Genomic DNA, 26,036 nt, shown 5'->3' with positions numbered 1-26,036 from the left:
CCTCATGTCCTCGTCTCCCTTCGTTGGTGGACCTCGGCCGTTTTGTCCCACGGCTCCTGCTTCCGGGAACCTCCTCGGGTTCAGTTAACCACAGATGCCAGTCTATCGGGCTGGGGGGCCCATCTCCTTCATCATATGGCTCAGGGCCGCTGGTCAGTGTCAGAATCCTGTCTCAGCATAAATCTATTGGAGCTCCGCGCGATTCGGCGTGCTCTAATTCAATTTCAAGAACTCCTGGAGGGAAAGGATGTGCTCGTCTTGACGGACAACATTACTGCCAAGGCCCATGTGAACAAATTGGGGGGCACTCACTCGCGCACCTTGATGACTGAGGCTCGTCTCCTGGGCCTTTGGGCCGAGAGCCACCTGTCATCCCTCAGGACGGACCATATTTCAGGCGCAGCGAATGTTCAGGCAGACTCCCTCAGCCGGAATCAAGTGGATCACGGAGAATGGGCGATTCCCTCCGCCCTATTTCGGGAGATCTCGGCCAGATTCGGAACCCCTCTCGTAGACTTGTTCGCTTCCAGGACAAACCATCAGCTGCCCCGCTATTTCTCGAGATTCCTGGACCTTCAAGCGGAGGCCACGGACGCCCTTCGTTCCCACTGGCCTCCAGGTCTACTTTACGCTTTCCCACCTCTTCCAATAATTCCCAAGGTGATCCGGAAATTACTTCAGGAACGGGCTCAACTGATCTTGGTCGCTCCATTTTGGCCAATGCGCCCGTGGTTCGCGGACTTGATGACCCTATCAGTCTCTCCACCGTGGAAAATTCCAACCTCCAAGATCCAATTGTCTCAAGGGGCTCTCTTCCACCCGGACCCCGCCTGGCTTCGCTTAACCGTATGGCGGTTGAGCGGGGCATCCTGACCTCGGCCAAGGTACCGTCTCCTATCATCTCAACGATCCAAGCCGCCCGCCGCCCGTCTACACTTCGCATATACGACTCTACTTGGCGTTGCCTGGTGTTCCTCTTCTTCCATTTCTCCAATTTCGGCATCCATCCTTCATGTCCTTTCGTTCCTTCAATGTGGCCTTGACAAGGGTCTAGCCCCCAACATGCTGCGCCACCAGGTAGCCGCCATAGTATCTGTCCTGCAGCTCCACTGACTCCATCTCTCGCCACCCTATCATTCACAACTTCCTGAGGGGCGCCACTAATTTACGCCCCCCCACCATTCACCGTTACCCATCTTGGAACTTAAACAAGGTTCTTACCGCTCTTATGTCTCCTCCGTTTGAGCCTCTCCGCTCGGTCTCCCTCCGTTTTCTTTCCTTGAAAGTGTCTTTCCTGGTGGCGATTACCTCCGCTCGCCGCATTTCGGAGCTGGCGGCGCTCTCCATTCGAGCAGATCTTTGTATTTTTCATAATGACAGGGTGGTGCTTCACCTGGACCCAGTTTTTCTAACAAAGGTGAATTCGACCTTCCACAGAGCACAGGAACTCATCCTCCCGGACTTTTGTCCTCATCCTTCACATCACCTACAATGCTCATGGCACACCCTTGATGTTCGGAGGGCTCTGAAAATCTATATCGCCCGGACGGCAGCACATCGCAAGTCGGAGGCTCTTTTTGTAGCCTTTCACCCTTCCTACATCGGATCACGAGTTTCGGCTTCTACCGTGGGACGATGGATAAGGGCCACTATCGCTTTGGCTTACCATCATTCAGGCTCAGCCCCTCCTCACAGAATCACGGCCCACTCGACCAGGAGTGCAATGACATCGGCTGCCTGGTCGACACAGGCATCCCTTGAGGAGATCTGTAAGGCTGCCACCTGGACCACTATCAGCCCTTTCATTAGGCACTACAGAGTGGACTCATTTGCTTCGTCCGATGCTGCTTTCAGCAGACGAGTACTTCAGGCAGTCCACCTCTCCTGAAACCCACCGGAGCCGTTCTCGCCCTCCCGGGTGACATCAAGCTTTGGTATGTCCCCAGCATGACTGACGCTTTCTGGTAAACTGGAGAATGGACGTTGGACTTACCTGATATGTCCGTTCTCAGCATGTAGAAAGCGTCAGTCAGCCCCACCCTTGCCGGTCCGGTGGTGGTTGGGGGGGGTTGGTTATTGATTCTTTCTCGTTGCAGGAAGACACGTCTCACGAGTCTGCACTTCGCCCTCGACGAAGAACTGGGGCAACCAGAAGGGCGGAGCCTTTTATTATTGCAAGACTCGGTCATACGCTAGACGAGGCGTATCCCCAGCATGACTGACGCTTTCTACATGCTGAGAACGGACGTATCAGGTAAGTCCAACGTCCAATCTATCATATTATGCTCTGAAAAGAAACAAAAATGATTATGTAGAGATAGGTACTTCTGGCCATTTGGTTATATAAAAGTGAGAATTGAGTAAGTCAAGAGAAACAAATAAATAGAAAAAAGGGAGAGAAAAATGCAGTTGAGGTGAGAAGTTTAAAGAGCCAAGAAATTATATATGGATCTGTTTGGAGTGAGGTTGGTTTGAAGGATACAAAAAATGAAAAAGAGATGTAGGTCAGAAAATTTTCTACTTCAGACAGATTTGGTAGTTTCAAAGTTGTATAATAATTCAATTTCAAATAATTGAGAAGCAGAGGCTTCATAACCCCCACCTACTCACCCCCTGGCTCCATCATTAGTGCTTAGGAAGGCTTTGAATTGAGAGGAATTTGATGATTTGACTAATACTTATTTTATGTAAACTTTTTTCTTGAAAAGCCATGTCCCTTTTTAAATGCATTTTCTTTTCTTTTTCTTACCTCATGCCTTTAATTCCTCGGTTGTTCTGTTATTCTGTGCTTTTTTTCTATGCTTGAATAATGGTACTTACCAAGTAAGAGATTGGAATGGTGGATATATGTGTATGTATAATGAACACAATGAATAGCATTGTTTTGGGAGTATCTGTATAAATAATTTTGATCTTTTAGCTTTGTGTTCCCTTCTTGGTCTTAATTTTCAAATTTTCATCTAAAGTTTTGTTTAAAATTAAGCCCTTATTTATAATAAATAGGTTTGAAGTAGTATATTAATGAATTCTTTAAAATTCCTGATCATTTTGCACACACTATGGGTTTGTTTCCTTTTTTTATTTGCGTGGTAGCCATTAATTTTTAGAACTGCCACTTTCTCCTAATGGCGGTCACGGCAGTCAGGCATGGGATTGACACCGTCTGTCTTCCAATAGGACCGAGTTTGCTGAATCTTTTAAGCTCCACCTCTTCCTGTACAGCTCAGTTTTTTGATTCGGTCTGGTCCTGGACAACGTGTCTGTTGTTTCTCTGAAAGGCTTCTAATTTCCTTTGGATCAACGTTTTTTACCATCTTCATTGATCGTACCAGTGTAAGGGCATAGCCTGACTCGGCTGAGGGCCGCGTGGCGGCATCGGACTGCCGGCCGGCAGCTCTGTTAGGCAGCGCGCACGAACTTGCTCCGCCGCGCTAGCCGTGGATTCCCACCTATTGGGTGGGAGGATTGCTGTGTTTCGAGCATTCGCTCAGCAGTGAATTTGGCGTGAGGTTTCTGTGCCTCGTTTGATCGCGCTCAAGCTGGATGGCTAGCAATCTTCGACTGGGTCGGCACGAAGCCTCCAGTTTGCCAGCTATGGAGCGCAAGTATTGGGGCCCTAACGAACCCTAACGAGATCTGGGAGTAGCGGGTTGGACTGCCACCCTCCAGAGGCCGTGGGAGATCTTAATTCAGCCATGCGGTTTACAGTTTTAGTTTCAAAATGGTAGATGCCAGAACCGCGAAGTCATCCCATGGGGCTAACACCAGAGGGAAAAGACAGCAAGAGGTGGACCCTGGAGAGGGTACCTCAAGTGGCTATCACCGCTCTGCTAATTCCTCTCGCCCATCCACTTCCAAGACCTCCAGGCCCTCTAAAGATGAGGAAAGATGCCATAGGGCTATGGAACGGGCCTTTCAAAAGGCGCAATCGGGGGCAGACATCAGCACTGGGCCTAGTCTGATGGCCATTTCCTCTTCTCCTGCACCTGCCTTGGCACCTTGTGTGCCGGCCTCTGCCACCCAGGTTCCTCACACCCCTTCATTATCACTGGACAAGTGATTCTTATTCAGCAGATGCCTACTCAGTGTTTCCTTCGGCTCCACCAGACCCCGCTCCAACCCCATCGGATGTTCCGGCTCCCTCTCACAGCAGGCCGGTGGAATCTGTCTCATCCTCAGTGGCTGGTCTTGGCCAGGGCAAACTCTTGATCCCTGAGATTCCACCTGCTTTGGCGACTTTAATATCTGATGCTATCCGCCAGGGCATTGCGGAGGGTCTCCACCAATGGGACCCTTCTGAGGTTTCTGACTATGGCAGCCAACGTAGCCATTCACGCAGACTGCATCCCACTGAGGATTCCAGGGCAGACCACGATCATGCGGATTCCCCAACTTCTGCTAGCCAGGACTCTCTCTCTGAGGGAGAGGCTATTCTGGACCAAGATCTTTCCGATGATGAGGGTCTAGAACCTGACCAACTTTAATTTGTTGGCCTTTTTAGACTGCAGATGTTCAGGTCCTTGCTTTTCAAGGCTCAAACCACCACTCGCCTGGGGGCTCCTGCCTTGAAGTCTGACCCAACTCCATTATCTACAGATCCAACTATGTCTGTGTTCCAAGAACCGACGGTCCAAACAGAGGTCGTTCCAGCCCCCAAATTATTTTCTGATGTAATTCAGAGGCAGTGGTCCTTTCCCAGCACAGGACCTGTTCCTAATAATCTGGACAAGCGTTTTTACAATATGACAACTGATTTTTTCAATCTGTTACAGGTTCCTAATGTTGATGCTCCGGTGGTGGCACTCTCTTCATTTTCTCCTCTTACAGGGCAACCTGAAGAATCCTTGTGTTCGGAGGACAAAAAGGCTGAGAGGACTCTAATTAAGAGGCATCAGGCTTCGGCTTGGGCAGTACAGGCAGCCTCTGCAGCTTCATTTTTTAATCGTGCTACAATCCTCTGGTTGAAACAACTACAGGAGAGGATCTCCTCCGCAGATCTCAGGTCTCATCAGGACATTAATAAGATCTTGACAGCGGTGGAATTCTCCGCAGATGCCACCCTCAACACCGCCAGGTTTTCTGCCAAGTCTATTGGCACTTCAGTTACTTCTCGCCGACTCCTGTGGCTTCGGAACTGGCAGGCTGATGCCAGAAATAAATGGCGCCTGGCTTCTTCCCCTTATTCGGGAGACAAATTGTTTGGTGCCCCTCTAGATCCCCTCCTTATTGAAACAAAGGATCATTGTAAAATTTTACCTTCTCTTTCTAGACGGTCGGAGGTTCGTCCGCAAAACTACTTTCAACCTAGTTCCTTTCGTGGATCAGACAGTGGGTTCTACCAACAACACTCTCAACATTCCTTTCATTCCAGAGGTCCTCACCAACAGGATGGCCAGGTTAGACAAGGCACATGATTTGCCTCCAAGAGGCCCTTTTGAGGTGGTGGGGGCCATCCTTTCCAATGGTCACGGTAGTCGCCCTCCTGATTCCTTGATTGGTGGGCGGTTATCCTTTTTCGCTGATCAGAGGGATTCCACCATCTCAGACTCCTGGGTCAGGGACACTATTTGATTCGGCCCCTCGAATTTCACTCCAACCGTACGAAGTGTTTTCTGCGATGCCCTCTGTCTCATGACAGGACTAAACGGGCTTGGGTTGACTTAGCCATTCAACATCTTTTGGTCATTAGAGCCATCCAACCTGTTCCCCATGCCCAACATGGCTAGGGGTTTTATTCCCGGTTATTTCTAGTGCAAAAGTCTTCGGGGGGCTGGAGGGCTATTCTTGATCTTAAATCTTTGAACCGGCATATTGTCTACCATCGGTTCAAAATTCAGTCCCTCCAAACAATTTTGCTCTCCGTCAGACGAGGGGATCTCCTCTCATCTATAGATTTGACAGAGGCTTATTTACACATTCCCATCCTCCCTGCCCACCACAAATTTCTCTGCTTTTGCTATAACGGAAGGCATTATCAGTACAAAGCCCTTCCCTTTGGTCTCTCCTCTGCACCCAGGGTGCTTACTAAAATTATGGCGGCCCTGATAGGCCATATCTGTTCCATCCCAGTTAGGACACTTTTCTATCTGGATGATATTCTCATCCTATCTCATTCTGAGACCCTGGCTCAACGAGACTTCAGTACATCTATCCAAATTTTAAAAGATCATGGCTTTTCCATTAACTGGACCAAAAGTCATCTAATTCCATCTACCCGCCTCCAACACTTGGGCACAGTGATAGATACTGTTACTTCAAAGGTCTTTCTAACAGGAACGTCAGCGTAGCCTCATTGACCTTGCTGGTTGTTTTCGGAGGCAACGCTCAGCCTCTCTCCTAGGTTTGTCACTTTGCTAGGAAAAATTGTGTCCTCTTATGGCATTGTGCCTTGGTCATGCCGAGCTGCTGTGGCTTCCCCTCCTATTCCAACGTGATCTCAGCAGCACCTCGTTCATCCTGCTACCACTTCCTTCAGTTGTCGTCGAGTCCCTGAGTTGGTGGACTTCCGAGGCAGTAACCAGGGGCTGCACGTTCCGGGATCCTCATCAGCTGGTCATCACAACGGATGCCAGCTTGTTCGGTTGGGGGCTCATCTGGACCCTCATATGGCTCAAGGCCGTTGGTCTCCACAGGAGCAGACCCTCAATATCAATCTCTTGGAACTGTGGACCATCTACCTTGCCCTCCTGAGCTTCAAGCCCCAGGTCCTGGGTCAGGATGTCCTGATCCTTATGGACAAAGTCTCTGCCAAGGCGCATGTGAACAGACTGGGAGGGACCCGGTTGAAGGCCCTCATGCAGGAAACTTTTTGCTTGGGCTGTGGGCGGAGGCCCATTTGTCCTCCCTTTGCACGGAACACATTTCGGGGGCTTCGAATGTCTGAGCCAACTCCCTCAGCTGCACTCCGATCGATCAGGCAGAGTGGAGTCTGCATCCTCTTCTGTTCCGGGATCTTGCTGCCCACTTCGGCGAACCCTCGGTGAACCTCTCCACTTCCGGGAGCAATCATCAACTTCCTTGCTTCACCTGCTTTCCCATTCCGGGGGCGGAGGCGGTGGATGTCTTACGCAGCCTGTGGCCATCAGGTCTTCTACTCGATGCCTTCCCTCCCCTTCCGTTGATAGCCAAAGTCGTCAGAAAACTCCTGGAGGAGAAGGCAGAGCTCTTACTTCTGACTCCTCACTGGCCACGCAGGCCATGCTTTGCGGACCTGGTTTCTCTTTCAGTTGCGCCTCCCTGGAGGATTCCCAACGACTCGGGAATCCCGCTTCTACAAGGACCCCTGGTCCATCCAGATCCCCAGTCCTTCCAGCTGACCGCTTGGAGATTGAGTGGCTCCTCCTGACTGAGGCCCTCGTCTCCCTGGGTGTCATCGACACCATACAAGCTTCTCGCCGGGCCTCCACAACTCGCATCTACGATGCAACGTGGAAGATTTTTTCCAGCTGGTGCAAGCAGTGCAACATTGTGGCTACCTCGGTCTCCATCGTACAGATTCTTGATTTCCTTCAGGAAGGCTTTGTTTCAGGCCTCGCGCCCAACACTCTCAGGCAAGTCGCGGCTGTTTCTTCCATTTTGTCCTGTGGCCTCCATCTCCAGGGACCTGCTCATTTGAAGTTTTTTGCGGGGTGCTACCAATCTTCAACCTCCGGTCATCCATCGGTTCCCCATGTGGGACCTTAACAAGGTCTTAACAGCTCTCACCAAGCCTCCCTTTGAGCCGTTACATGAGGTTGATCTGAAATTCCTGACCTTCAAGGTGGCTTTCCTTGTCACCATCACTTCCGCTTGCCGCATTTCGGAACTGGCTGCCCTGTCAGTCCGTAAGGATCTCTGCGTTTTCCACGTGGATAGAGTGGTTCTGAGATTTGATCCTACCTTCATCCTGAAGATTAATTCTATTTTCCACTGGTTGCAGGAACTCATGCTCCCCAACTTTTGTCCTTCTCCTCAGCATCGGTTGGAGAAGCTCTGGCACACCTTGGACATTCGGAGAGCTCTCAAGGTTTATACTGCCCACACGTCCTCCTTCCGCTGTACCGAGGCCCTCTTTGTCGCTTTCCAGCCTTCTTCCATGGGCTCCAAGCTGTCGGCTACCGCCATTGGATGATGGATCAGAGCCACCATCGCTTCTGATTATGCTGCTCAGTCCTTACCTGTGCCTCGAAACATCACAGCCCACTCCACCAGGAGTGTGGCCATTTCTGCAGCCTGGTCCACCCAGGCATCCCTGGAAGAAGTCTGCTGGGCGGCCACGTGGGCGTCTCCTACTCCGTTCATCCGGCATTACCGGTTGGATGCCTATGCGTCGGCAGATGCAGCCTTCAGAAGGAGAGTCTTGCCAGGTGTTCATTTGGCTGGTGACTCACGGGTCTGGCCTTCTCCCGCCCTATAGGACATCTATCTTTGGTATGTCCCATGCTTGACTGCCGTGACCGCTGTTAGGAGAATGGGTGTTGGTCTTACCTGATACGCCCTTTCTCTATCAGGCGGGCACAGCAGTCAGCTGCACCCTGGGTTTGGGCCGTTCCCGAGCGGTTTCGGAGTGGATGTCCGCTCATTTCTCTACTTATATCTCTATAGACACATCAGTCTGCTGGACTCCCTCGCCTCAAAACTGAGCTGTACAGGAAGAGGCGGAGCTTAAAAGATTCAGCAGACTCGGTCCTATTGGAAGACAGACGGTGTCAATCCCATGCCTGACTGCCGTGCCCGCCTGATAGAGAAAGGGTGTATCAGGTAAGACCAACGCCCATTTTCTGATTTTCACAGTCTCTGTGAATTATTGTATAATTGTGATTGTGTGTTATGAATCAGTGAGAAAGAGATAGAGAAAGAGTAGTTTGAGAGACAATGGGTTCTATTTAAATCCATTAACAAAAATAAATTAATTTTATAAATGAATACTTTATTTTGTTGACAGCTACTTTCAACCGTAAGCATTAATTAAGTTCTAATATTTTTTCTGATAATCTTTTTTTGTAATATGCCTCTTTAATTGTATTTCTGACTTCAGTATAGTTTTTATTTCATATAAAGTTGTGGCTTTGTGGATATGTTTGGACATACTGTGCTTTCTATTTATTTTTGGGAAATATAATTTATTATTGACTTACTGCAAACAATTTATAAGACTACCATCGTAATAATATGAGAAAATTGTATTATATATAGATATACAGTACACATTGTATGGATGTACAAAACAGTGTCACTTCAGAATAACTAATTAATACCTTACAAAGATTGTCCATTTTTGGAAATATAACCTTCCACAATGAAAATTGGCTATTAATACCATGTTTCCCTGAAAATATGGCATGTCCTGAAAATAAGGTCAAGCGTGATTTTTGGGGTGGGCCTAAATATATGCCCTCCCCCGAAAATAAGTCCTAGTGAAAGGGTGGTATGGCAGCACAGGAGGCACCCCTTCCCTTTCCTGGTCATCTCCTGGAGATTCAGTCCCATAATTGCTGCCCGCTGATCAGCTGAGCCAGCGAGGGCTGTGCAACTCGGCCCAGATCTCCAGATCACCTCCCCAGCTGCCGGCCTCCTTCCCCTTTTCCTGCCGATCTTTCTTTACTTGGGATGGCAGCACAGACACACATCACCAAAATGCTCCATCCGAAGCCTTCAGTCTTGCAATCCTGGCAGAGATGTCTGTGCTACGATCTCAAGTAAAGAACGATTGGCAGGAAGAAAAAAAAAGGGGGGGGGATTTTCCTGCAGCCTGTCCTTTCTTTGGGATCACAGTATAGATATCCCTGCCAGGATTGCAAGGGTGAAGGCTCTTGATGGAGCATTTTGGGGATGTGTGTCTGTCCTGCAATCCCAAAGAAGGACAGGCTACAGGAAAATCACACCCCCTCTTTCCTGCCGATTGTTTTTTACTTGGGATCGCAGCACAAATGACCCTTCCAAGATTGCAAGGCTGAAGGCTTTGGATGGAGCATTTTGGGGATGTGTGTCTGTGCTGCGATCCCAAAGAAAGGAGAGGCTGCAGGAACCCCCCCCCTTTGTTTTTCCTGCTGATCAGTCTTTACCTGGGATGCTCCATCCAAAGCCTTGCAATCCTGGAAGGGGCATCTGTGCTGCGATCCCAAAGACAGAACAGGTTGTGTGTGTGTGAGAGAGAGAGTGAAAGAGAGAGAGAGATCCGATCCAACTTCGGAGAGTTATCCAGGGCTTGCAGCAATGTTCTCTCTGTCCCACATCCCTTCACTAACCTGCTTTCCAGCTCTGTTCTCCACTGCCACATGCAGGGCAAGAAAAGTAATCTGTGAGATTACGGTAAAAACACCTTCCAACTTTGCGAGATTTTTTTTCTTCATGAGAAGTTGGAAGGTCTGAACTACTGTTATTTTTTTTTATCATAGTCCAACAGATTACTTTTCTTGTCCTGAACGGAGCTGGAAAGCAGATTAGTGAAGGGATATGGCTGTTCTGGGGGGAGAGGGAGAGTTTGGCATGGGTAGCCTGGCTGAAGGGCCTTCAGGTAAACTGATGCGGGGCTTTGGGGCAGCTCCTCAGCTCCTGCCTTGCTTTGTTCTTCTTTGCAACGTGCAGCCTCTCCCAGTAAGGAGAATTGCAGGCAATTCTCGTTACTGTGAGAGGCTACACGTTGCTTATGGGCAGGGGAGGCTTGGTCCTCTTACCTGGTTCCCCTCCACCATTTCTCTTTTTCTCTCTCTCTGTCGCTCACACACACACAGATATTTAATATCTTAAACTGCTGCACACTTTTTGCCCAGAGGGAGACAAAGTGGGTGAAAAGTGTTTGGGACCTGATAGGTGCTGGGCTGCATTGTCAAATATTTGGGCTGCTGTACGCCTACTGCAGGGGCTGGGCTACAGCTACGCTGAGCCAGGTGCTTTTCGGGCCCTGGCCCTGGTGGCCACTGCAGCTCTTATGCCAGCTCTGTGCACAGCTGGTCTGAGAGCTGCAGCACCCACCAGACCCAGGATTGTAGCCTGGCACCTGCAGCACCAAGTAGGCATGCAGGCTGGCGCTCAGTAGCCCAAAGGAGATGCCTTCCTGCTGGAGTTCCGTGTCCAACCGGGAAGTGGTTCCCAGGACTGCCCGATTCTCAATCAGCCGGCTGCATGGTAGGAGGGGACTTCCTGCTCACCTGAAAGAGAGGCTGGGTTGTGTAAAGAAGCTTCCCCCCCCAAGACCCTCTCAAGCGCCGGGCTGCGGGCTTCATTGCAGGGAGCCTCAATCGGTGCCAAGCTCTTGGCAACCGATTGAGGTAAGACTGTTCTTGAAGGGGGCGCGAGATGCGTGGGGCCTTCTGCTGCTTTTGCAGCCTCAATCGGCTGCAAAAGCAGTCGTGATTCTTGCCATCTCTTCTCCCCCCCTCCTCACTGGGCATGGCAGGGCTTCCTGCCTCTCGCTTTTTCCCCTTCCCACCTGCCATCCCCAAATTGTGCCCCAAAATAATAAGATCCCCAGAAAATAAGGCCAAGCCCTTATTTCGGGATTCAAAAAAAATATAAGACAGGATCTTATTTTCAGGGAAACACGGTATTTTTAATGCAGTCTGACCCAGAAATTTTTCTGATGAATAAGAAAATTCAAAAAAAGAAGAAACAAAGCCAACAATCCAGGGTTTGATTACATGAAAATTAGAAGTAGCTTTTATTTCTTCATCTGTCAGAATAGCAATTAGTATTTTCCAGGGTTTTGAGGGAGAAAATTGTACATGAATTCCTTTTTGGGTTCTCGGTGCTGGTTCCTTCCTGTAGATTAGAATATCAAAGGGTATTTTAATAGCGGTATTTTTTTTCTGACTCCCTGAATTGTAGGTTTCTACTGAATATTTGTCAAGCTTTTTAAAAATACAAAGCACCTAGCAACTTGTTTCCATATAGATGCATTAGTAATAATTGTTTTCAAGGTATCATTATGCCAATTATTATAAGGACAAACTATCAACAGATCTTGTTTCCTATTCGATGATATAATCCTTTCATTCTATTTTCCATAGGGTCCAAATAGATAAAAGATGGGGAATGAATTATTCAGGTTGACATATTCTGTGTGATACAGTAATTGATTTTACTATAAATTACTATATATAGTTGGTTAAAAATATACCTTCTCTTGGTAAATGTTTCACCTACAATTTACTTGAGTGATTTTCAAACTCAAGGCTACTATAGCTCCCTAAAAACTAGAAATTTTGAAACATTACACCCATGAGTAAAACAAGGATTTCATTGATATTACGTTTGGACAATTCATAAATATATTTCTTTTATAATTTTTTATTTGTATACTACAGGGATCTTGAAATTTGTGGCACAACAGTTGCTGGTTATAGGTTTATCTAAGCAAAATGAGGAGCAAATTCCAGAATAGGTTTTGACAGTATTTGCTGTTTTGCCTCTATTAATCTGATCAAGTTTAAAACAATTCTTCCCCCATAAAGTTGTTTGTTCCTCCTTTGAGAAGTTCCAACTGAGAATTCTTGGGTTATCTGATACAAAATACACTGGTTAGCTTTGATAAACTCATACGTGATAATGTATTGTTTTTTTTTTTTTTTATTGCAAAAGTTTTACAATTACATTTTCACCCCTTTTTTCACCCCCCCACCTCCCTCCCCAAACTTCCCATCCTCCCTAACCCTCCCTAACCCTCCCCCCAGACTTCCCTATTATGTACTCATAACTAATAATACTAATATATATACCTGAACCCATCCCTCCCCCTATATTATTTTCCCTCTTTATCTCTTTACATTAAGATATTTCTAATACATTATTTTCAAATAAAAGCTATTTGGTACTTTCTAGTTTGGTATTTGTTCTGAACATATTCTATCCACCTTTTCCATTCCCATTCATAAGTCTCTTGTGAACAATCTTTTAAATATGCTGAAATCTTCGCCATCTCTGCAAAACTGGCCATCTTCAAAGTCCATTCCTCGATAGTAGGCAAAGCTTCATTCTTCCAATATTTACCTATCAACAATCTTGCTGCTGTTATCATATACAATATTAATTTTATTTCACCCCGTGTAAAACCCTTAACTATACCCAATAAAAACAATTGTGGAGAAAATTGAATTTTTTTCTTCAAAACATTCTGCATGACCCACCATATTTTTATCCAAAAAGCCTTAACTTTCCTACAGGTCCACCAAACATGATAATACGTAGCATCCAAACATTCGCATCTCCAACATTTTGGCTGAACATTAGGGTACATACATGACAGCTTTTTAGGATCTAAATGCCATCTATAAAACATTTTATAAAAATTTTCCCTCAGATTCTGCGACTGTGTAAATTTAACATTCTGAACCCAAATTTTTTCCCATGTTTCCAACATCACTGGTTCTTCAAAATTTTGTGCCCACTTAATCATACAATCTTTAACTAATTCCGTTTCTGAATCCCTTTCTAGCAAAACATTATAAAGCCTTTTAATATGCATTGGACCTTTCTGTCTTATATGTCTAACCAATTCTTCCTCATGCAACATAATACCAGTTTTTTGGTCCTCTTTCCATCTCAATTGTAATTGATTATATTGTAACCAAGTTAAATTAATCCCTTCGTCCAACAGTGTCTGCAAGGTCTTCAGCTGCCATCTACCCGCATCTGTAAAAAGAACCTCTTTGTATAAAAACCCCCCGAGTGACATTATATTTGTATTCCACAAGGTATGACCAAGATCCAGCCATAGCGGTATTTTATAATCCCATTTGAGTCGGTGCTTCTTCCAAACTCTCATCAAAGAGTCTCTAAGTATATGACTTTTAAATACTTTATCAACTTTGTCATCATAAAATAGGTAAGCATGCCATCCAAATTCAAGATCAAAACTTTCTACATTCAATATTCCAGCCTTTTTACTTCCAAACCAATCACTTGTTAAAGTTAAAGCTGCTGCATCATAATATAACTGTAGGTTTGGAAGTTTAAGGCCTCCTCTTTCTGGAACATCTTGCATAATTTTCAATTTCACTCTGGGCTTTTTGTCGTTCCAGACAAACTTATTAAGTCCAGTTTGCCAAACTTTCAGTTGTTTATCACTTTTAAGCACCGGAATCATTTGAAACAAAAACAGAAATCTTGGCAAAATGTTCATCTTAACTGCTGCTATTCTTCCAAGTAAAGACAGTTGCAGCTTTTTCCAAGTCTCCATGTCTTTCTGAACCTCTCGCCACAACACCTCATAGTTATTTTGAAACAATTTCATGTTTGATTCTGCAACCTGAACTCCAAGATATTTTACCTTAGGTACAATTTCAAAACCTGCCCTCCTTTCAAGCTCATGTTTACGATCTTGTGTCATATTTTTGACTATCATTTTAGTCTTTTTTGAATTCACTCTAAAACCTGAAACTCTACCATAGTCTTGTATAATGTCGTTCATCAGGATTGTTGATTCCATTGGTTGTGATAGGGTAACCACCAGATCATCTGCAAATGCCTTTATTCTATAATCCTCTTGCCTTATCATTATACCTTTCAAAATTTTTGAGTCCCGTATTGTATTTAGCAAGACTTCCAATGTTAAAATAAATAAAAGTGGGGACAACGGACATCCCTGTCTTGTTCCTTTTTCAATTTTAAACTCTGTCGTCAAACTTCCATTAATAATAATCTGTGCTTTTTGCTCTTGATAAATTGCTGAGATCGCCTGTATAAATTGGTCCCCAAAGCCCATCTTTTTAAAAGTCTTTAGTAGAAAATTCCAATCCACTCTATCAAAGGCCTTCTCCGCATCCAAAAAAACCAGCACTGCAGAAATCTGTTTATTCTTGTCAAGATATTCCAATAAGTCTATTACTTGCCTTACATTGTCCTTCATATATCTGCCCTCAATAAATCCCGCTTGGTCCGCATGAATCACCTTTTGGATTACTGGCATCAACCTGTTGGCTAATACCTTCGCATAAATTTTATAGTCTGTGTTCAAAAGAGATATTGGTCTATAGTTCTCTGGTTTTTTAGGACCAACTTGTTCTTTTGGTATCAAAGATATATAAGCAGTTGTCCAAGATGGGGGTATTTTGCCCCCTTGTTGAATATTGCAAAATAAATCTCTAAGTTGTCCCACCATTTCAGCTTGTAAAGTTTTGTAATACACTGCAGTCAAACCATCCGTGCCAGGAGCTTTGGCTGTTTTTAGCTGTTTAATTGCTGCTGTTATCTCCTCCTCTGTTATAAGATAATTCATTCTTTCCTTTTGTTGATCAGTAATTTTTGTAACTCTCTTATCCTTTAAATATTTTTCTATAAGTCCATTCTGCACCTCTTCTTTGGCATATAGTTTAGTATAATAATCCACAAAAGCTTCTTTAATTAGTTTTTGTTGAAAGATTTCTTTCCCTCCAATATCAATACTATCAATAGTCCGTATACTTTGTTTTTTCCTCAATGTGTAAGCCAACCATCTGCCCGGTTTGTTAGCATTGCAAAATGTATTATGCTTCGCGTATTGTAAACTTGTTGCAACTTGTTCCGCCATAAGCATTTGAAATTGGTCTTTCAAAAGTTTTATAGCACTTCGTATTCTTTCATCTGTTGGGTTTTTAATAAGTAACTGTTCTTTATTCTTTATTTCCATTTCCAACTCAAATCTTTTCTTTTGTCGGAACAGTCTATGTTTAGAATTCATGTAGATGAGTACCCCTCTCATATAAGCTTTACTTGCATCCCAAACAATTTCAATTGGGGTACCTTTATTCAAATTTATTTCAAAAAATTCTTTCAAATGCTTTTTAAGTTCTATTGTATTTTTTTCATATCTAAACAAGTTCTCATTTAATCTCCAAGAACGTCTCTCAACCTTATCCATCTCAATTTCTATCCATACAGGGCTATGGTCAGTCAGAGTTCTTGGACAAATCTTTGTTCTTTTTGTCTTAACAAGTAGATCATTTGACAACAGGATAAAATCAATCCTAGAAAAAGATCTATGTCTATCCGAAAAAAAAGTGTAGTCCAATTCATTTGGATTATGTATTCTCCAAACATCTTTTAATTCCATATCTTCTTTCATATCAAAAAAAGTCTGTGGTAGTCTAATTCTAGACTTTGCCAAGCTCTTTTTATCTAGTTTAGAATCAATTACTCCATTCCAGTCTCCCATAATTAAAATAGATCTATAGTCCCATTGCAATATTTTAGTATGTAACATCTTATAAAAATAATCCTGTTGTTGGTTGGGAGCATAAATTCCAATCAAAAGAATTTGACCATTTGCTGTGAGCAATTCAATTGCTACAAACCTACCATCTTGATCTGCTTCTATAACTTTCGCTGTTAATTTTTTATTTACATAAATAACCACACCATTCTTTTTCTGCGAAGTTGAAGATATATAATGTGCTCCTAGTTTTGAGTTTATCAAATATTTTTGATCTTGAGTTGTGATATGCGTTTCTTGTAAACATATTATATCATTATTAAATTGTTTCAAATATGTAAATAATTTCTTCCTTTTCTGTGCTGAATTCAACCCATTGACATTCCAAGATAGACACTTAAAGGTCATCAGCCTCTTTCTGGAGCACAGAGCAAAATATTTGAAGTTCATCCGAGAGCTTCGATCTCGCTCCTCCCATAGCTCCACTCTCTTGTACGGTACTCTTAACTGCCTTCTTGTCTTGTCTTTCCTGTTGTTGTTGTTGCTTTTGTTTAAGTAGCTTGGATTGGGCTCTAGTTATACGTTGATCTTTAACTTCTGTCAACTGAATCAAATCCAAAATTGGAGAAGAATCCAACAAGGGCTCACTCAGAAAACCTCCTTCTGCACCTTGCACATTTTCTAATTCCTGCTTAGACTGTTCTTTCAATTGCCTCTCTTCACTCTCCTTAATCTCCAAAACTGTAGATGTACGTGGAGATGGTGTTCTTTCCTTAAGAATAGTACTGTAAAAGTGTTGTGCCTTCTCCACGGTATTCAACCGATATCCTTCTCCCTTATATCTAAAAATTATCCCAGCTGGTGCGTCCCACCGGAAGGGTATCTGTAAATTTCTCAATTCCTTAACAAGAAAACCAAATTCTTTTCTAGCTTTCAGCATTTTAGGAGGTAATTCTTTAAAAATTTCAAGTCGTGAGCCCCCCACTTGTACAGAAGTGTGAAAAGATTTTTGCAGGATATCATTTCTAATTTCTCTCTCAGTAAAGTATATGACCACATCTCTAGGCAATTGTCTTTGTCTGGCCACCCAAGAGTTCACTCTGTAAATTTTATCTATTTTATGAAATACCAAATCAGGATTAGCTTGTAAAATCTTAGCCAAGGCTTCAGAGCAAACCTGTCTCAAATCCTGTCTCTCCTCCTCTCGAATTCCCCGAAGCCGTATGGCAAATTCCATCGCCCGGAATTGTATCATAACAATCTCATCTTCAATTCTCTGCATTTTATTGTCAACTTCATCAATTTTATAATCATTGTCTTTCATCTTAACATTAACTTCTGATTTGAATTCTTCAACTTTAAAATCAACTTTCCCAATAAATTCTGCCAGGCCAGACGCCACTTCTGATATTTTTTTGGTCACCTTATTTTGATTCTGTTTCACCATGTCTTTAACTTCATTAATTTCCTGCATAAATTCCTGATGTGATTTTTGAAGTTTATCATCTATCTCCTGTTGACATTTTTGAAATTTGTCATCCAGAGTTTTAGAAATAAATTCTTTTAAATCTCCCACATCAAATTCTTTTTTCTGAGTTTGTAGCTGTTGAGCAGGGGGAAGTTGCGTTTGATGTTTGTGTGTGGGGGATCCCCCCCCTAATGCCTTCCCTTCCTGCTTCTTTGAAGCCATCCTGGCTCGTGATCTAGTTTTTCTAAAGAGGGAGGTTCCTTTTCCTTTCCCTCCAGCACAAAGACTTCTAAAAAAGTCCCCCAGATTTGATCAAACAAGGGTTAAAATAAAGCAAAGTCCAATATTAAAAAGGGAAAAAATTTCCCAGTTATTTCTCTTATAACAAGCAAGGCAGCTTAGTAGCAACTTGGAAACTTTGTAGCAAAACAAAATAACTTCACCAATCCACACTCGCTGGCTCGTTAACTCTGAAGCTAGGCGCCATGTTTTTTCAAAGCACTTTCACTCATTCGCATTTTCTCAGATTGAAAAGTCAACAAAGTGCTAATACTTGCGTTTCCAAATTTCAGGATTCAGGTAGTTTCGCTGTTTATTAAAGCTGGTTCTTTCGCTTTAAGTTTCCTGCAGCCGGCTTGTTCTGCAGAAGCAGAATCGTCCCACGCCGTCCGGAGTCTCAGCAGGTTGGAAGGGAGCCGCGCCTGTTTCCTCCCCAGAAACGATTCCCTGGGGGGTTACAGGGGCTCGACCTGTGCCCTGCTATCTCTCCTCCAACAATCCTCAGGATTTTGAAGTTTTCGAGCCGCTTCTCGATCGCGAAGCGGCTCTACAGGCGGCGGGGCTGGCGGAGCTTCAAAGAGCGCCGCCGTCGCCGAAGACAAGGAAACCGGAAGTCCGTGATAATGTATTGTTTGTGAAATGTATCTGGTAACAAATATGCAATTTAATCCTTTATTTTTTAGGAAGCTTTTGTTTTTACATGACATTTTCTAATACATCATTATGCCATATTACATAATATAATTTTCTGGTACACTGCTTCTAATTTTCATATTTTAAGAAATTATACTTTTTAAAAAAAATTCTATGATAAAACAAATAATAATAAAAAAGGAAATTATACTTTTTCCATAACACAAGATTACTACCAAATACTATTCACTAGGAAATAGCTATCTTGACTTTATAGAAAAAGTGAACTATAGATAATGAAATATTTCTGACTCAAAAAATTGATAATTACAATTCAAAATATTTAGATTTTATTTAAAAATAATTAAGAAAGGAATATTGCCAAACAGTATATTATAATTCTACAACCATGGACAGAGATGTGAAAGTGAATTATAGGTATTCAAATATACAGCACTATGAATTTGATGAAAGAATTTATATATGTGTGCCACTAAAGATAATTTCTTTATCAATTAAATCACATTATATAACTTCAAATGTTGCATACAAAAGTATTTCACATAGAAAAAGTAGAAGTTAATTATTTCAGTGTAACAAAAATACTGATATGTCTATTGAATTAAGATATACTGTAACTTGAAGTGTGCAGATATCAATGCAATACTTTTGTTAAAATTAAAAGACTTCCTTTTAGGTAAATTGGTGTAGGATTATAATTTTAATTTGTTCTCATCTATTTATAATGAGTTTGATAAAGGCCTATATTTAGAGACCCTTTGTGTATTAAGAAAAAAGAGGGAAATCAATTATGTTAATATTCTAGTTATATGCACATTGATGAAAACTATTTTTTTCAACTCAAATATTTAGTTGAAATTAATTTAAAACATTTATTTTTAAAAATATTTTTCAGCTTGAAGAGAAGACTGACAAACCATATTCTGATTTATACACAAGGGTGAGTTATTGAACAGATTGGTTTTCAAATCATTAGTACTCAGTGACTATGCCACTGAAAATATATACCGTATTTTTCGGACTATAAGATGCACTTTCTCCCCCCAAAAAGTGAGTGAAAATGTCTGTGCATCTTATACAGTGAATACAGCTGGGGATTTGCATACCTGGGGGGAGGGGGGGAGGGAGTTGGTGCGGCGACAGGCGGCAGCAATCCCTGTTGCCTGGAACAGCTGATTAGCAGTATTCCAGGAGGCCGATCCAACCGCCAATCGGCTGCGAAGGCTCCAGCATTCCCCGCTGAGGCAGTAATGCAGAGGGGGGATTTAGCCAGTTCTGCCGAACCGCTTGTTAACTTTGTGTGCAGTTCGGAAAACCGGTTGATCCCACCAATGGCTGGCCTGGGTGTTCTATGTCTGCCTGCCCTGCACAAGTTCATCTAGCAGTTTGCCGAGGACGCCCTACTGCCGCCTGCCACCCTTCACAAGTGCACCCTTCCTGGCCTGTGTGGTGGACTGTGGCACTGAGTGAGCCCAGAAACACACAGAGAGAGGGGTATGAATGGATGACACTTGGCTTCCAGCGCTGGAGAGAACAGGCAAGGGAAGCAGCCAGGTTTCCTCTGCCTTTCATTGGGACATGCGTAGCAAGACAGAGCTCCTCTTAATGTCTCTTTTTCCCCCATCACTAGGCATGGCATGGCTTCTTGCCCCTCCCTTAGCCATCAATGCAATTTGAGGGTGGCAGGTGTAGAGTGGTGTGGTGGTGCAGAGGAGGAAGGGTACCTAACTCCCGGGCTAACTGGCTTCTTCCTGGCAGCTCTTTCTCTGCCTTTCGGCGTTAGACATCAATGACGAGGCTTTTGTGGGCAGAAGAACTGTGCTGCAATGGAGAAATGGGCAACAGATTGGCCAACTTGATGTATGGAGGCCACTTTCTCCTTTTTCCCTACTCATTGTCTTTCCCTCATGCCAGCCTTTCCATTGCAGTGCAGCACCCAGGATCTGTTAGCCAAGGGCAAACAGTTGAAGCAGGGCATGGTGGGGAAGCCATGTGCAAAAACGCATGGGCCAGGAAGGCGAGTTGGCGATTCCAGCTGCCTGGCTCACGGGAGGCTTGCGGAAGCCTTGATGGACACTTTCGCAGTGCCTCCGGCAGCAATGGAAGGCAGAGACACTGGGGGGAGGGAGGGAGGCAATCCCTGTTGCCTGGAGCATCATTATTTAAGCAAGCATCCATCTGGGAAGGTCTTGTCTGCTCACCTGGCACAGTTAAAATCTGAAATCTGACTACCATTCCAATCAGCCATTCCTTTGTTTTTACTTACACACACACACACACACACACACACACACACACACACACACCAGTACATGGGGATGTAAGGGGGCACTGTGGAAACAAAATACGGTCCTATGAATAGTGCCTAATGTTCTGTCTCTCTATTTTTTTAAAGTTAAACATTCCATCTTCCATTAAACAGTGTGTCGTCTGGGTACAAATATCTCTGTGCAGTAACAATCAAAATTTACGACAGTATTCATTACATTGATATTGATTCTCTAATCTTATAATAATAATAATGAGCATTACATCTATTCATTTCTCCTTCTTAACATATCTTCAAATAATAATATAATAATAATATTATATGGAATATAATATGGAACTGCTGTGTGGAGGGTGCTCCCATATGTAGAGGGTATCCGAAACTGCTGCACGCATCCTCTCGGCACATGGAGTCAAAGTGGTGCATAAACTGGATCAAACACTGAGAATGAGAGTGATGCGCCCAAAGGAAGCATTATCCAAGGAGGAGACGTCTTCAATAGTTTACTGCATCAACTGTAGTAATTGTGCAAGCAATTACATAGGGGAAACGGCCAAGTGGTTACAGACCAGAGTACACGAACAAGAACTGGATGTCCGATGCAAGGAACAGTGCTCCAGATCTGGACGCATATGAAGGAGCACAACCACACATTTGATTTTCAAGAAGCTGAAGTTATTGCCCATGATAGGACTAAAGGAGGACACCTACTAAAAGAAGCCTGGTTCTCCAATAACAATTCCATCAACAGGCATATTGAACTGCCACCGGCCTACCAGGCTTTGAGACACCAGGAAAGACCCTACAGGATGAGCAGAGAGGGCTTTCCATCAGTGAACAGAGACCCTACCTCTGAGCATGCAGACTCAGCCTGTGAAGGCATAGTTAGTCCTGACCAAACACAGAGCAACCTGGCAGGGCTGTCTCAAACTGTAACAAATAGGATTAATGAGAAACGAACCTGGCCAATCACGAGGTCACGGACAAGGCAGCAATTTGCAATGGCTGACAGGCTAACATCATCCCCCACTGATAAGCAAGCTAGGAGGGAGGAAACAGTAGGAATTAAGCCTCCATCATCCAGCATAATGACACAAAAACAACACAGCTGATTATAAATGGGAGACGGCTGGAAGGGCCTATTACACTCGCAAGGGCCAAATTGATTAATGGCATACAGTATAAAGGCAAAGATCTCTGTAATGGTAGTTTAATACTCTGATGATGTCAACAGATGGCTGACAAGCTTAGTTAAATAAAATTTTAATTATTTTAAAATTTTAAGTTCCAGAGATCGCAGGATGTCTGCTTCTTTCTTTAATAATAATGTTAAATATAATAATCTTAATAGTAATTAGTAAGAATCAACATATTGTTTGCTTCTCTATCTTAACATGTTTTCTATTTTTCACTGATCTCTATTTATTTCTAACTTCTATTTTTATTTTCCAACCATTCATAAAATAGCTCCCGTGTCATATAATATTAAGTTTGTTCTTTCTCCTTTATAGCAAGTGTTAATCTATTCATTTCTTCACATTCTAGTTTAGTTTTATTATGTTTAGTTTTATTAAATTTGTATACTGCCCTACTCCCGAAGAACTCTAATATTCTAATATTCTAATATTTTCCTAATCACATTCACATCAATAGGGATCTCTCTGCTTTTCCAGGTTTGTGCAAATACAATTCTAGCTCCTACGTGTACAATTAAATATGCATTCCATTTACTATAAGTTTCAGGTAAAATCCCAACAAAAATATTTCTGGTTTTAAGTCAGTGTGCTGCTTTATCATCTTTTCCAGCCGCATTTGTATTTTTATCCAATATTTTTTTGCTTCTACTCATGTACACCACTTATGATAATATGACCCAGATATATGGTGGAATTTCCAACATTTAGCTGACTTATCTTTAAACATTTTTACCAACCTTGCCGTGCAAGATGCCATCTGTAAAACATCTTATACATATTTTCTTTATATGCAGTTGACATTGTTAGTTTATAGTTCCTGTCCCACAACTTTTGCCCTTTATCTAATTCTCTTGTGTGACCAAAGTTTTTTTGCCCATGCTATCATTGTCTCCTTCACTTGTTCATCTTCTAGGTTAATGACCAATAAGTAATTATACAGCTTTTTTATCAATCTTCCTTCTGTCCCTGTTAGTATCTTATCGAAGTCTTTTAATTCTTTATAGAAACCATATAACTTAGCATCTTTCTCATAACTAGAATGTATCTGCACTTGTGAATACCATGCCATGTCGATCCCTTGATCACTCAGTTCTTGTTTAGTTTTAAATTCCCCTTTTCATTCAAAATATCTTTATATCTAACAATATTTCCCATGTTAATAGCATTTGTGTGGATCAGTGCTTCCATCATTGAAAGCATCGCTACCAGATGGCCCTGGCTCCATCTCTGCCTCCGACGCAGAGCCCTCGTCTGGGCCTTCCCCTGACTCCAGGACTGACCCATTGTCCTCCCCAGCCTCCTCACTGTCCAACTCCACTGCCAGGTCTGCCGGCTGCTGGCGGACCACAACACTATCCCTCAACTCAGGGCCCTTCCCCCAAGTCTGATGATCTGGATGCGGCCATGATGAGAATTGATCATGGAATGTTTTCACCAATATAGGTGCATGCATGGAGGTTGCATCCTCCCAGGTGAAGTCGTCCGGCCCATATCCCTTCCACTCAATGAGATATTTTTAGCCACTGGGAGTCCCGAATGCTGGTGACCTCGTACTTGGGTGGTTCATCCCCATCACATGGCGCTGGCTGGGGACGGTCAGATTGGCGGAGTGGACAGGCTGGCCATTCTAGGACAAGGAGAAATCTATAGAACACTGGGTGAACATGCATCGATCATGGCAAAGTCAGGCGGTAGGCGACTGGGTTAATAACTGCCTCAACAGGGAACAGACCAAGGTACTGGTGCTCTAGCTTCCTGACTGGCCGATCTGATGGAAGTTGCCTGGTGGACAACCAGACCCGATCCCCCACAGCCAATTGTGGCGTCGCCCGCTGAGCTTGGTCTGTGACTCTATTATAGTCCTCCTTGGCTTTCTCTAGATACCGTCACACCAACTGACGGATGGCCTGCAACTCGGACAGATAGTCATTAGCCGCTGGTACTGGGGAATTGAGTTGTGTGAGGGGAAAGAACCGAGAATGATATCCTACATTAGCCAGGAAAGGGGTTGTTTGTGTGGAGGTATGTTGTGAGTTGTTGAACACGAACTCTGCTACTGCCAAATAATCCAACCAATTGTCTTGTTCCTGGTTCATGAAGCAGCGCAGGCATTGCTCCAGAATGCCGACGTCTGTTTCTGGATAATATGCCAATTATCTGGAAACCGATGGCAGATTTTTACATCCAAGGCCTTCATCAGCCCTTTCCAAAACTGGGCTGTAAACTGAGCCCCTTGGTCCAATACAACCCTATCTGGTAGGCTGTACAGCTGGAAAATGTGTTGGATAAACATGCAGGCAGTTCCTCGTGAAACGTCCATGGGGAGACAGGCCCTACCTCTTCCTTCCGTTGCTCCACATAAGCATCGTGCCCGTAAGTCCACTGGTTCCTGAATTGCGGAGAAAGACTCTACAGGCAACACTGTCTGGAGTAGAAGCTGGTCTTCGATGTAGGAATATTCCAGTTTCCGTGAGAGCACATCCACCTGTTGGTTGCGACCACTAGGGATATACGTAACATGGAAATTGGATCGGGCAAAGAAGAGGAACCACCGAATCTGCTGTTGGTTCGGTTTCCAGGTGATCTGTAGGAACTCCAAGTTTTTGTGGTCCGTCCGGACTTCAATTTGATGCTGGGCCCCCCTCCAGAAGATGTCTCCGGGCCTCAAACACTGTCTTAATGGCCAGTAACTCCCCCCAGATGATGTAATTGCGCTCGGAAGGGTAGAGCTTCCATGAATAATATGTGCAACGGAAGAGGGTACCTGCCGGATGCGTGAGCCTGGAACAAAACCACACCAACAGCAACATCTGATGCATCTGTTTACACCACAAACAGATGGTGGAGGTCAGGATGCTTCAAAATAGGCTCCTTCATGAAGACCTGTTTCAAGGTCTGGAATGCCTACTGCTTGGGGATACCCCACCAGAACGGGACCTTTTTCTGCAGAAGCCAAGTGAGGGGTGTTCTCAAGGCAGCAAAACTGAGGATAAAGGTCCGATAGTAGTTGGTGAACCCGAGGAGGTGCTGGACATCCTTCACTCGCCAAGGAGGTTGCCAACTACGCAAAGACTCCACCTTGCTCGGCTCCATGGCAATGCCCTAGGGAGAGATGCGATGCCCCAGGAACTTGATGGTGGACTGGAAAAACTGGCATTTAGCATACAGATGATGCTCCCGAAGACATTGCAGGACCAGGCAGAGATGCTGTTGGTGGCTCTCCCGGGAAGGAGAATAGATCAGAATGTTGTCTAAATAAATTACAACAAACTTGTCTACGAGGTCCCTAAAAATGTCATTCATGAAATGTTGGAAGGTGGCAGGAGCATTAGTCAGCCCAAATGGCATGACTGTATACTTAAAATATCCGTAATGGGTGCCGAACACCATCTTCCATTCATCCCTGGGATGGATCTGGACAAGATTATAAACCCCTCGCTAGTCCAATTTATTGAACACGGTAGCCTCCTGAAGCCATTCCAAGAGTTTGGAAATAAGGGGCAGAGGATACTGGTTGCGCACTGTGATGGCATTTAACTTGCGGTAGTTGCAACAAAGCTGCAAGTATCCAGTCTTCTTTTTCACAAACAGGACTGGTGCACACAATGGCGACGACGAGGGCCGGATAAAAATCTCGAGCCTGGTTTTTGTCCACAAAGTCCCGTAATGCGGCCAACTTAGAGTCCAACATTGAATATAAATGCCCCACTGGGAGTGGCGCATCCAGAATCAAATCAATTGAGCAGTCGTATGGTCAGTGCGGGGGCAATTCGTCCGCCTCCTCTTCGCTGAAAACATCTGCAAAGTCCTTGAGGTTGGAAGGTAAGGACATCCCGGTTGGACCCAGCAGCTGGCCTGTGCAGACTTGGCAGGTGTGGTCCACACATTGCAGGCTTGGAAAAGAGATGAAGTTCTGGGACCAATATATCTGTGGGTCATGTGTCCGGAGCCAAGCCAAGCCCAAAACCACGGGAAAATTCAGGCCGGAGGTAATATAAAACTGAATGGTCTCTTCATGAGACCCGATGGTCAGGTGCAAGGGTTGTGTGGCAGCCGTAATAGGCC

General features: G+C 44.1%; 1 protein-coding gene across 32 annotated transcripts in view; it reads left to right on the top strand.

Annotated features, from left to right (window-relative positions):
* LRRFIP2 (LRR binding FLII interacting protein 2) overlaps positions 1-26,036 on the top strand; it is a 154,063-nt gene that overhangs the window by 83,684 nt on the left and 44,343 nt on the right. For 31 of the 32 annotated variants that reach the window (XM_087892500.1, XM_087892499.1, XM_087892498.1 and 28 more), the window contains one exon: positions 19,402-19,446. The exons of the other annotated variant lie outside the window; for it this stretch is intronic. In XM_087892500.1, the coding sequence (XP_087748626.1) occupies positions 19,402-19,446 (45 nt within the window). The remainder of the gene's footprint in view (positions 1-19,401; positions 19,447-26,036) is intronic. 32 annotated transcript variants of the gene reach the window in all.

Source organism: Pantherophis guttatus, chromosome 4, assembly GCF_059756535.1.
Source record: "Pantherophis guttatus breed Tessera chromosome 4, ASM5975653v1, whole genome shotgun sequence".
Classification (NCBI taxonomy): domain Eukaryota; kingdom Metazoa; phylum Chordata; class Lepidosauria; order Squamata; family Colubridae; genus Pantherophis; species Pantherophis guttatus.
This window is presented reverse-complemented; position numbering and strand designations above follow the sequence as displayed.